The sequence below is a fragment of the Gymnodraco acuticeps genome, unplaced genomic scaffold (genome assembly GCF_902827175.1).
Source record: "Gymnodraco acuticeps unplaced genomic scaffold, fGymAcu1.1, whole genome shotgun sequence".
NCBI lineage: Eukaryota > Metazoa > Chordata > Actinopteri > Perciformes > Bathydraconidae > Gymnodraco > Gymnodraco acuticeps.
Window position 1 is genome coordinate 4,007,919 of NW_022991154.1, and position 13,726 is coordinate 4,021,644.

The 13,726-nt window shown below is 39.5% G+C and overlaps 1 protein-coding gene across 2 annotated transcripts; it reads left to right on the forward strand.

Annotated features, from left to right (window-relative positions):
- Positions 1–6,791: 6,791 nt before the first annotated feature.
- Positions 6,792–12,307, forward strand: LOC117560578. Of its 2 annotated transcripts, none has more exons than XM_034237501.1 (3): positions 6,792–6,933; positions 11,233–11,425; positions 11,595–12,307. In XM_034237501.1, exons 1-3 carry the CDS (start codon positions 6,917–6,919, stop codon positions 12,276–12,278), a joined length of 894 nt encoding a protein of 297 aa, XP_034093392.1. In that variant the 5' UTR covers positions 6,792–6,916; the 3' UTR covers positions 12,279–12,307. The 2 variants fall into 2 exon arrangements, with proteins under 2 accessions (XP_034093392.1, XP_034093391.1); XM_034237500.1 differs by lacking the exon at positions 6,792–6,933 and adding an exon at positions 7,300–7,391.
- Positions 12,308–13,726: the final 1,419 nt, after the last annotated feature.

The following is a 13,726-nucleotide window of genomic DNA, read 5'->3' on the forward strand; positions in this document are numbered from 1 at the left end:
AAAGCTTTAAAAAATGAAGATGAATTTTGCTGTTTTTAACCAACCAGACTTCGCATTGTTAAACAATACACTCCTGGACCTCGAACTGAGTTCTCGAACCGCAGCCATCTGTGCATGTATTCCTCCGCTTCCTCTGACAGTAATAAGATTATGTATTCCTGCAGGCTCAGTGAACAACATGCTAACTGTCTAACCCCTAACCCCGGTTTCCAAGGTGCTCCTTTTCCCCTGCCACTCATCCCCATGGAGGCTAGGAGCAGCTGTACCTGCCAAAGCCCCCCCCCCCTGCTGCCCGACAGCCGGCACCTCTCACCCCCCAGCAACACCTTCCACCACCTGCTGGCATTCAGCGGCTACAGCCAGGATATTTAGGGCAGACAGAGCTGGGAAAGGGAAAAAAGGCACATTTGTATGAGGGCAGTTTTGTATTACACGCCTACAGTACACTTTGTTACCCCACTGCGAAAATACAAATATGAATCCTTAAATATGCATAAGATATGTTTGCTAAATGTCTTTCATAGTCATAAACATGTTGTCAGAGTGAGATGAGATGGGTTAAAGCTCTCAGAGAAGGTATCCATAGCAACTCTTAGTGTCAAGCATCACTTCTCAGAAGCTGCTCAGCTCCACTCGCCTCGACATGCTTCCAACACAAGACGGCTCTCCAATCCGGTTGTATTTCAAACAATCGGATTGGATCAGCTCAACATGCATCAACAACAACCAATCAGTATGCAGAGGGAATTGTGTTGATAGTTCTAAAATAATTAAAAAGCACTCAGCCTCTCCTTTGAAAGCTTTCCGTTGTGTTGTCAACTCGGGATGGCCTCTTCATACTTGCAGAATTGTTGCATACAAAGAGAGCGTTCAGTACAAAGGTTCTCCAGAAAAGCCATGGTAACACAGTTTGGCAGCTCTTTGCAACATCTGAGCCAGAGTGTGAGATAAAAACAAAAGGAGGGTTGAGATGTTACTTTTAAATTCACTTTTCAAACTGATTTTCCATGTTGTTCACATCATCAGGTGCTTATTGAAGACACGTTTAAAAGAGGCAGCTGTGTTTTAATGGAGTATTACATAAGTAGGACACACCTCAGGGTCAGGACACCCCTAATTAGAGTTCTGCACATGGCAAACAACGAGACCCAAACCCAGCCAGAACACTTATTGCATAATTCATATTCAGCTTATATAATTTGCCATATGTGTGAGTTAAAGAAGGCGTAAGAATTAGGTGGTGACCCAGCTGTCAGAGGACAGATGGAGTCATAAAACATTTTACAGAACAAATAGAATTTACAAAGCTCAAAATCACTACTTTTATTTGTAGTATGCACTGAAGCTGTCCTTACAAAGTATGTACTCTTGCATTCAGTATGCAAACAATAAGTACACATTATTTTATCATAACATTATCCTGAAGTTTAACCCTGTCACTCAAACATCCTCTTCCCAAAGGATTGTGGGTCAGCAAAGACAGAACTGAAAACGGATGTAGTATAACATCCTGGTATTTCGACATATTGCATGCTTTGCTAAAATTTTTGGCATACTAAATTGTATTTTAGTGTGGATTTTGGAATGCACAGACAGTTCAATCAAAAGGGACATACATTTGTTGCTGGAAATTGTGATAAAATGTCATTAGTTAAAAGTGGACACCCATAATGAGCTGATTATATCCAGCTGAGGAGTGAATTAATGTATATCCTGTCTTCCTGGCTGAACTTGCACTTTAGAGCCATATGTGGCAGTTCTATTGTAATTTTTCTTCCCAAATGATAGACAGTCGAATGTCACACATCCCCGGAGCTGATTGGAGGCTTATTCAGATCTGTCCTAATTAAGAGCAGCTTGGTGCATTTCCTTTTGACCTATCAGGATGTGATTAACCTTTTTTTTAGGGTTAAGGAGAGATTGAGAATTTAACGTTTGCATTTTTATCCTTCACAAACACTTTATATTGTCAGCCAGATCATTTCTCTTTAGGCCCTTTTTAAAGCTTTTTTGCTGTCCTAACTTTAGTGATTACTGGGGGGAACTTGAACATTCTCCAATTCATTTTGTGTGATTATCATTGAGCAGCTTTTCACGAGGTTACATGCATCAGGGCAGATATTAAGGCCCTGACACACCAGGCCGAAATCGTCCGTTTTCGTTAGTCGGACGACGAAGCGTGCCCTGTCGCCCAAACTCAATTTGTTGTGTCCCGCACCGTCGGCCGTGACACACCTTATTTGGCCTTTCATGGCCGACGCACGGCCGATTCAACATGTTGAATCGGCCGTGCGTCGGCCACAGGCAGTCGGACAAATACATCACTCTGATTGGCTGTTCAGCTAGCGAAACAGTGCATGAGAAGCGAAACGGTTGCTTGAGAATGTCTTCCACAAGCAACACTCCAATGGCTGATAGTTCCAGTACCGCACGAAACATGTTTTCGATGGACGAGAGTGAAAATGGAACGCACACGCTATTTGTTTATATCAGCGCCATATAGAGAGAAGAGTTACGACAGCGGAGGACCAAAATGCTTGATCGTCACGTGGTTCAGGGAGACTCAATAGTTCCCGGAAGTTCGTGGTGGGACATTTGAATGCATGATTACCGGAGATAGAACTACGATTTTTGGTAATAAGTAGTGAATAAAGGTTTTGATTTGCAATATGTATACAACATATTGATGTGTAGGCTATGTAGTAACATCAGTATTTGAAAAAGTTACATTTGCTAATATTTGAGGATTAAGATAAAATAAGAAGTACTTTATTGATACCAATTTGGGAAATGTTTGCTTTGCAGCAGCAAAAGACAAGGCATTGTACATAAGACAGTTAAAAGACTAGAATTAAACAATCGAAAATGTAAATATCTCAAATAGAAATAAAATAGCAGAAAATATACATAGTGTGAACAGCTATCTTACCTGTTAACATATACATGTTAGGCTAACGTTGCCTTGGTTAACGAGCCTGTTGCTGTTGTTTATTGCTTTGAATTGTTTAAAACAAATAATGTTCTTAAACTTGAATGGTAGTCAGGAGCATCACTTCCTAATGTTTGATATATTTAGAGGGAGGGAAGGAAGGTTTCAAAATTCAGATTAGATTCATTTCTACAATTTCTTTAATTCATGGTGGTTTCAGTAATACCCTTGTAATTGAGGACATAAGTAATCTATTGAATTCCATTTATTTACTGTCAGTTGACAATCATTGACCTGTCGGTCTCCTGTCCTTTCTGAAAGTCATAAAGAAGACATTACTTATTTAAACATTGAATAGCATGCATGCAGTTTGTCTGTGCCTTTTCCTCCGTGTTGTCCTGGCATATCGTCTCCCCCATGGTTTGCTGTGCTGCCTGAGGATGCTCCAATCGCTCAGAGAAAGGAGTATGAATGTAAGGTTTCCCCACTGACACAGAGAGGAGGAAAGAATGGCTGGCAGGATTTAACTATCACAAAAGACAACAACAGCAACAACATATGTGAGCATAGCCGCGGGAAGTCATTTTGCTCAGGGGGTGCTGCCAAAAGTGGGGAGAGAGATACAAGCCGCATCAATTGTTTGTTAAAGGCGAGACACGGCAGGCAAAAACATCGTTTTTCATGCACTGGTCAATTTTGAGATGTTGGGCTATTTTGATTCCATAACATGTTTTCTTTCAGGCTTTTGGAAGGAAAACATACTAAATACACATTTAAGTGTTCATTTTACTATAGTTTGTCTATTTGCGTCTGTAGATTTCTCCTAAATTCACCAAAAGTTAGCATTCTAACGTAACATAAAGTACCGCGACCGCTGTTTGCACAATGTCATCGTTGGAAAAGCTCCGTCTCTCCTGCACAATCTCATCGGATCCAAATATGGTCATTTCCTTTGTATCAGCAACCAATCGTGAAAGTACAAAAGGGTCTTAAAACAAGAACCGAAATCTCATTGGCTGGTGTCAACTTCTGACAACGTGATTCGTTCAGATGCGTCACGTGATGTGCTAAAACACTTTCTGGTTAGCTTTCCGCTAGAAATGTAAATCTCAAAATGGCAAAAGAACGGGGAAAAAACGTTCACAGAGAAGACAACAACAATTGTCACTTGCACGAAGCAAGATTATACAAAAACCAAACTACCCCGAACATGAAACACCTTCACGGAGTGCGTCGAGGCGCAAGCTGTCATCCAAAGAACAGGAGGGTTTAGCTAGCGCCTCACTGCAATCTTTAAAGGTTGTTTTCTCAAAATGAGTTGTTTCTCCTACTCTGAGTTCGAAATGTCCACTTCAGTTGCACTTACATACACCAAACCTTCCAGTTATATTCCTATCAATATTATGAAGGCTTTTACAGAAGGGTTTGTTCATATATCATTCATAGCCTGAATTATATAAGATTACATGGCTAGAAACATGGCGAAAATTGATATTTTAGGGCTATTGACAGTATTTTCTGATTTATGGAGTGATACAAAGAGATATCCAAAATCCCTTCAGTAAAAGCCTTAGATGCTAATATGACTACAAAATGAAACAAGAATTTTGAACCTGGCTTTATCCAAAGTTCAGATTTCGGTTCCTGAAATGTATTAAAATATGCGCAAATTTAATGAGATAATGGATCATTTGCATATTCAGAAAACTTGTAATATAAGAAACAATTGCCTTATTGTAGGTAATTAACTGGATAAATTACCCTATTCACCTGGGGTGTCTCGCCTTAACTAGGCTTAATAAACCATTATAGACCTACATCACTTAGCAACAGCTGCACATGCCCACATGCTAACTATGGGTCTTACAAACCTACATAACATTACAAATAGTCAGAAAATATTATTTACAATATTAATAAAACTATGAATTCAATTTTAACTGATTGACAAGGCAAAACACTGCACGGCGGCAGCAGCATTAAAGGAAAAATATCGTCTTACCTTGTGTTGGGGCTTCACAAACTCCAAATGTAGCCTGGGGTGGCACTAATGAAGACCCTCATTAGAGCAGATACATCCACATTGTCCAAAATGTTACTATGGACATGCATTAAAGTCAGATGTGTCAGTCTCTTCTGTGTCATATTACTCTAGTTGTAGAGGTGGTGGGCTGAGGAGTAGCTGGTGGTCCACTCTTTTTATTGGGTTGTTTGTTGGAGAAAAAAATCCAAAATCCTTTTTTGCGCCATTCTAGAAAGTTGTCACTCTGCAGTGTGTGTGTGTCGCGTCAATTACGTCACTCTCCCAGGACCTACGACCTAGATGACTCGGATTTTATTTATTTGGAAAATAAATTCAAGCCACCTGATATATACAAATATATACTATGACTATTATATGCTACTGTATACAGCTAATTTTAAGTAAAATCATAACTATTTTATGTAGTTTAATCATTTTTATTTAGGTGGTCACTCAGTTTCTAAAATGTATACTACTCGCCAACAGGGGGTGCTGCAGCACCCCCAGCACCCCTACTTCCCGCGGCTATGTATGTGAGGTAATCATATTTTTCACAAAACGAAGACCACACCATTGGGAAGCTTAATGTCTGTTTAATGTCTGTTTAATTAACTCCAGTACAGGCGTACGGACCTCGGCGCAAGCGCCTCGGTCCTGCCGCAGTACTGTCGTACCAATAATGACGTTAAAGAACGGCCTCAAGTGTATGATTGCGATTCTATAACACAAACTATCATTGTAATCAACAATATCGTAAAATAATTTCATAATGTGGGCTAATTTGCTCCCAAACCTTCACTTTCTGCTTGAGTTAATCTCCGTCAGAAAGTAGTTCCTATAAAGTAGTTCCCTTGGTAACGAGAGCCGATCAATCGAACACTCCTGCTTCCCCGCTTACAGTTATTGATATAATTATAGTAAATAATATATTATTAACCAATTTATTGAAAACAATTTATTGACAACAATTCTTGAATTAGGCTATTTATTTATTTATTTACATATTTAACATTTTGGCTTCAGAATGAAGGTGGATGTTCATGCTGCCATTAAACGTGCAATTTTTTAAACAACTCATGAACTCCATGCCAGACTTTTTTGCAGTTGGTGCTGTGGTGTTCACGGAAGAGCTTTCCTCCAGTGGCCGTTTGGCGTGTCCCGGACCGGCAAAAAGCGCGTTGCTCCACATCTTTCTGTTGTCCAGAGATGGAGCCCAGTAGCTGCGAAGCGATGACTCATTTGTATGCCCGCTAACAGACATGATTTATCTGGCCTCCAATATGGAGTCAGATTTGGGTCAATATTCTCGCGCGTAAAACAAGCTACTCACGAGCGGAAAATGTGCTTTTACACGCGCATAAAATGACCCTCGCGCGCAGATTAAACCCCCGCGAGCGGCTCTGCGCTCGCTCGCGAGAGAGACAGCCCTCTTGCTTGCTCGCGGGAGTGTCAGCCTCGCGGAGTCTGTCTACGCGCGCGTGAAAAGTTTCTGGCACTTTGGGGCGGAGCCACTGGACTTTGATTGACAGCTGCCAGGAAACCCGGGGTTGCCAGGTTTGATAAATGCCTGAACTGCCAAGAGCCGAGCAGTGACGGCAGCAAAATCAGTTGGACGAGATTGAATGGTAAAGTTGTCCATAAAAAACTATTATATTCGTAAAGTGTACAGCTAATATATATATGATTCTGTTTTCTTCAAGGTTGTGTCTTCCTGGTCGAATGTACTTATTGTAAATCGCTTTGGATACAAGCGTCAGCTAAATGCAATGTAATGTAATGTAATATACATTAATTTGATATAAAACAATATATTTTTCAGTGGGCTGTGTCCGTCGAAAACTGCTAGCTACTGTCTGCTGTACGCATAGATATATATATAAACACTAGATGGCTCATGGGAGATTTTCCAGCGTAGCTCACCGGCCGCCATCTTGCTACAGTCAACAGCTACTCTGGTACGCGCTATGGTAGCTGTTGTAAGGTGAGTGATCTGCACACAAATACTCTTAAATCGCTGAAATCTTGACTGATTTACAAACGGTTTTGTTTATTATAAACGTTATTAGCATGGCTATGATACAGGATGCTTGGACATGTTGAAATTGCAGCTTTTCTTTGTGTATGTGGTTGTATTTATTAGCTGGCTAATAACAAGAGGCTGTGTGTGAGACCTAGTATTAAGAAGTTCACCCAGCAACTTTACACCAGTGGGAGAGGCATAACTGCTTTTTCTTTTCAACATAACTTAAGTTACACATGATTTCTTCCAAGTGGTTTGGCTTGTTAAAAACATCTTACATTTTTAGATACATTATGATACAGGAAATTGCTGGCTTTGTGTTTACAGAAGTACCTGACTATGCTTGACTTTTGTGCAGCCTATGGCTGCTCTAATCGCCGCAGTCTGCAAACAAGAACCCGTGGAATCACCTTTCACGTGTAAGATATGACAATATTATGACTATAATTAGGATAATCGTTAATTACTTAGTGGATGTATGTACATTACAAGTCCTGCTACACAGGATCAGTGGGGCTATGTGAGATAATAGTATTGCAAGATTGATGTTGACCCAGCCTCTTTACATTACATTACATTACATTGCATTTAGCTGACGCTTTTGTCCAAAGCGACTTACAATAAGTACATTCGACCAGGAAGACACAACCTTGAAGAAAACAGAATCATATAAGTATATCAGGTTTCATAGAGCCAAACATTTCAAGTGCTACTCAACTGGCTTTAGGTAATCCAGTCCTTTATTAGTATAAAAGTGCTTCGTTAATCGTTCTAACTTTAGAATATGTTGCTACCCAGGGGCGGCGGGTGCTGTAGGCTAGGGAAGGCTAAGCCTTCCCAAATATTTGTGTCACTGCATCCTGGTAAAATAAAAATATAATGTATAATGTGTGTGTCTTTGATATTAGCGCTGCTATGCAGCCACCTGTGCCCTGTACGAAGCCAGTTCAACAGACCCTGGATATGTTTGAGTTATCTTAACTAACCCTAACAAATGAGATTTCGCTAAGTGGTCCACGAAGCTGGTTATCAACTCGGTGAATCAAGCCAGGGTTTCTCTCTCCAGCTGAGAACGCGTTCACGCTACATTTGACCAATCACAAACAGGGACAAGTGTACTGAGAGCGCAGCGTCATACTTCATTAATGAAAAGTAAACTAATATTAGACAAATATGAACTTTAACCATCCATGACTTAAACATATAATCCAGGATACGAGCCACATAGTTGCACCTGCAAGGAGAATATAGAACAACTGGTTAAAAAATAAACTACCGAGTGTTTGAAAACAGTTTTATGCAGGGTTCGTACGGGTGCTTGAAATCCTTGAAAATGCTTGAAATTTGACGTGGTGTTTTCAAGGTTGGGAAAGTGCTTGAATTTTGGGAATGGTGCTTGAAATTGAGATAAAGTGCTTGAAAATGTAAATGCTTTACTTTTACAATAAATGGCTGTCTGACTGAATAGTTCGCTTTTTAGATTAAAAAAAAATAATTGCTTCGCTTCTACATAAAACAGCTCCGCTGCGGCTTCCCGCGCTATGCGCGCGACCTGCAAGTGTTTGTGTTACGTGTGACCTGGGCATTCTGATGAGTTATAGATGACTGTGTGCCAGGAGGTTGCAGTTTCAACGAGCGTTGGCTAGCAGAAGACAAATACAAGCCATGGCTAAGACGAGGGTCAAGCCCACGAGTAGCCTCCTGCAAAGTTTGCAAAAAATAACGATGCGAGAGTCTGCGCTGACGAGCCACATGAAAGGTACGCCGTAGTAGAGCATTTTAGATTAGGCTAACGTTGCATGTTACGTTTGTTTAAGCTAACGTTAGCGAGCTGAATAGCGAACTCGATTGAGAGATAATAATAATTGCAGGGGACAATCATTTCAGAGGAGCATAACCTATGTTATGTGCGTTACAGTCGCCATCCTGTGGTGTTCAGAGGATGAAGCACTCACAGCATTTCGTGTTATAGTCACGAAATATAATCTATTGATTCGACACAGAGCGATTTTGAAAGCAATGTATTTCTACTGGTAGTATGTTTCGTGCCTAAACCAAATGTGACTTGATCTATCGAAATCAGTCACATTGACCCGAAGACACATTTTCGTTTGTATTACTGATCTGGGGGAAGCTCGCGAGTGTGTGTGTGTGTGTGTTTGTGTTTGTCATTTTTGTGTACCGGGGAAACACCAAGCTGTACAAGAAACACCGGCTGTTGTTATGCTGTGATGCTTGCTTTGATGTTACATTAGTCCGTTCTCTGCTTGTAATTATGCCGTTACAAGCTTCAAAGTTGTATTTATCATCTGAATTTGACGAAACAAGTTTAATATTCTGAAAGCCAATACTTTGTTTATTTGAAAACAGATGAAAACAAACTGTCTTTTATATAAAATTGAAGTATTATACAAGTAAAACTACATTTTGCTTTATCCCATGTAATTGTAGAATGAACACAGTCTTCCTTTGAAGATGTATTTATCAGGTGTCTTGAGTAGTCAAAATTACCTACAAATCATTGTACACATTTGTAAATATTATTTTACACTTGTTACCATTGTGAGTCTGTTTTTATGCAGCTCTGCGTGATTTTGTGGCTACAATTCAGACTAATACGCTACCAGAGGTGGAATAAGTACTCAGACCATGTACTTGAGTAAAAGTACAAGTACTCAGATCTTGTAGTGAAATTATAAGTACTCAGATCTTGTACTTGAGTAAAAGTACTCAGATCTTGTACTTGAGTAAAAGTAGAAGTACTCAGATCTTGTACTTGAGTAAAAGTAGAAGTACTCAGATCTTGTACTTGTGTAAAAGGAGAAGTACCAGAGTGTAAGAATACTCTGTTACAGTAAAAGTCCTGCATTCAAAATGTTCCTCAAGTAAAAGTAGAAAAGTATTATCATCAAAATATAGTGAAAGTAGCAACAGTAAAAGTAGTCATTGTGCAGATTGGTCCATTTCATAATATATGATATGTTTTATAATGATTGATCATGAAAGTGTTCTCAAAGCTGGTAAAGGTGCAGCTAGTTTGAATGACTTTGCATACTGCAGGGTAGCTTGTGGATTTACTCCAGGTGGAACTATATTTCACATCATTCATCCACATCTGTAAAGTAACTAAAGGTATTAAATACATGTAGTGGAGTAAAAGTATACCATTTACCTCTGACTTATGTTCACTGCCAAGTACCTCAACAATAGTAATCAATAATGTATTGAAAAGTTATTTGGCTGATTGTTTTATATTGGCTCAGACAGGTTATATGGGAGGCCTAGTCTACGTACAGATCACTAATTTTGAAATATTAAACTTAGTTTTCTTTTCTTTAATTTTTCATCCTCATGTAGAATGCTATCACGAAACACACATTTGGTTGTTTATAGCATAACGAACATCTGATTTAATGTGAGGTAGGGAAATAATCATTTGAGTATGTGTATATACATGTGTAATTTACAACAGCTGTAAGATGCTTGAAAAGCTTGAAAATGCACCTTGAAAATGCTTGAAAAGTGCTTGAATTTGACTTTGGAAAAGGTGTAAGAACCCTGTTTATGATACTGCCCCATCTAAGACACGAGTGGATCTGACTTTAATTACATTTGAGTTGAGTGTTTCGTCAACTTAATGTGTTGCTTAAAATAATACGTCTGCATACAGTATATGTGACAATGTAAGTGTTGCACGGCCAGATACGGCTCGAGAAGCTGACTCAGATAAGGAAATATTGTGATATTATATGATCGATGATCTGATTGATGATGTGATATCAGTGTGATATGAATGATAAGTGCGACACGTCGACGTCTTCTCTGCATACGGCAGTTTAAACTGTATTTCCTTTATCCTGTAATATGACTTGATATATTTAAACTCCGCACACTGAGCTCTGATCGGTCAGCAGGCGGTGCTTTCACTGAGTTGATCTCTTTTCTATAAACGCCGGAGGCGGGCAGCGTCAGATAAAAAAAGAAGTTATTTAGCCTTCCCAAACCTGAGCCTCATGCGCCGCCTATGTTGCTACCATTTCTTTACACAATTATGTAATGTTTCTTTTGGACACCTTTTTTATTACTCTTAGTGTGGTTGTCTTATTCTTAAAGTATACATACATTACATACATACAATTACCCCAAAAATATGATAATTTCGGTGTGTATTTTTGTCCTTACCCTTAATGTTAAAGGAAAGAAGGGCGGACAATGTTGACAATAATTTATATATCTGGCTACCTTTCTCATGTTTTTAAGGTTTCCCAAAACCGGAGAGAGGAGGAGGCAGTGGGAACTCGCCCTAAGAAGGGACGGTTTTGTTTCCTCTGGCAGGACGCTGCTCTGCAGTGAGTACTTCAGGAGTGAGGACTTTGACAGGACGGGGCAGACTGTCCGGCTTAAAGATGGTGTTGTGCCAACAGTATTCAATTTCCCAGCTCATCTTCAAAGGGTATGTATCATTGGCCAACAAGAATTCAAGGTGTATAAGATTGATTGATAAATATGTGATTAAATGTCACACTTTAGTTTTTCTTTCTGCAAGTTTAGGAATAAATAATGTGTTGTGTATTACAGCACATTTTAAACACTCAAAATGTCTTTAATTATGTTTATTTTAGCCGGAAGCAACAAGAAGCACAACCACTTCAAGAAGAGCGGAAGATGAACCTCAGCCTAATGTTGTGAGTATTCTGAATGTGGCCAAGACCAGAGAGATGGTCATTGATTTCAGGAGGGTGAGGACGTCTCTTCTACCCCTGTGCATTCTGGGAGAGGATGTGGCTGTTGTGGAGGACTACAAATACCTGGGAGTGCACTTAGACAACGGACTGAACTGGAGGATCAACACTGATGCTGTGCACAAGAAGGGGATGAGCAGACTCTATTTTCTGAGGAAGCTGAGATACTTCCATGTGTGCAGTAAGATGCTGGAGATCTTCTACCGGTCTGTTGTGGCCAGTGCCCTCTTCTTTGCTCCGGTCTGCTGGGGGGGCAGCATCAGAGCCGGTGACACCAGCAGGATCAATAAACTAATTAGGAAAGCTGGGTCTGTCATCGGCATCAAGCTGGACCCCTTTGAAGCTGTGGTGGAGAGGAGGACACTGAACAGGCTGTTGTCCATCATGGATAACCCCACCCATCCTCTCCACCTGCAGCTGGACAGTCAACGGAGCTCCTTCTCCAACAGACTGCTGCAGCTCCGCAGTGCCATAACTCAACAAATCACCTCTGGCTGGAAGATAACTCTCTGCTCCATAGTTTCTCTTGAATATAACCACGTTGTACATTTTACACATATATAATCTATTTAATATTTAACATTAATATTCCATATGCCTTATATTTATGTATATCATATATATAATATCCTGCCAAACTCAACATGTATATTTTCCTCTTTCTTTATTTTCTTTATTTTTCTTGCTTATTTCTAATTCATTATAAAATGCTTTGTCCCTTATGCTGCTGTAACTAAAAATGTTATCCCAAATTGGGATCAATAAAGTACCATCTTATCTTGTTTTATTTGCATGTGGAATGTCACTAACAAATGAGAGCATCATATGGCTTGTCATATTAAATCCTTTATCTCGGTGGTACCCAGAAAGGTCTATGATGGTGTTACTAGGAGAGCCCAATATAATTTGAGGTGGTACTCTGTGTAAAAGGTTTGAGAACCACTGGCCATCTCACTTGCTCTATGTCATTCATACACTTGAATAAACATGTGCAAACATTGAAACTACACCCAGGGATTGGCAACCTTTACAATCAAAATAGCCATTTTTGTCCAGAGCCTTAAAACATATGTTTGCCTTATAAGGGGAAAAGACTATTAAGATCAATTTCTTAAAAGTACGCTGAGTTGTGTTTTCTGTTGGAGAATGTAAGAAAAATCAGGCTCACAGAATTGTTAAAAAAGTAACTTATTAATTTCCATATTACTATTATTTATATATTCGTATAATTGTGATAAATGAGACAGAACTGGCCTGTCTGTGAGCTCATTTTATGTTGGTTTGGTTCTTCTGATAAAGGTGTGAATATCTAAATAATATACCACCATATGCTATTGTCATTAGTTGTGTCCCTATTCTTCAAGCTAAGGCATTGCTAAATTAACAATTCTTGGCTTACAGAGTGGTAACATGAGACCGATTTTTATATATAAAATATAAATATATTTTAATTTTATAATTTATTTTAAATATTAACAATATAATAAAAATAAATGGAAATATATACACCGGCAAATATTTAATATAAATACCTTGTGTGTGTGTATAGCTATTGCCTTATCTGCTTAATGTTATTTTCATAAGAAAGTCCATGACTATAAGTATACAGTATCATAACTACATCTTTGATGTTTATAAAAAACCAAACCGTTTGAAAATTGGTTGAAAATTGAGCAAGCTATGGTTATTTAAATAGTAAACCATAATGTTATGAATGAGAGAACTGCCTGTAGCAAGATGGCGGCCAAGTGGCAACGTCGGTCTCCATTGGCCAGCAGCGCGGGTGAGTCATCTAGTGTTTATATATATATATCTATGGCTGTACGCACCTAGATTTTCCTGCCGTCACTGCTCGGCTCTTGGTAGTTCAGGCATTTATCAAACCTGGCAACCCCGGGTTTCCTGGCAGCTGTCAATCAAAGTCCAGTGGCTCCGCCCCAAAGTGCCAGAAACTTTTCACGCGCGCGTAGACAGACTCCGCAAGGCTGACACTCCCGCGAGCAAGCAAGAGG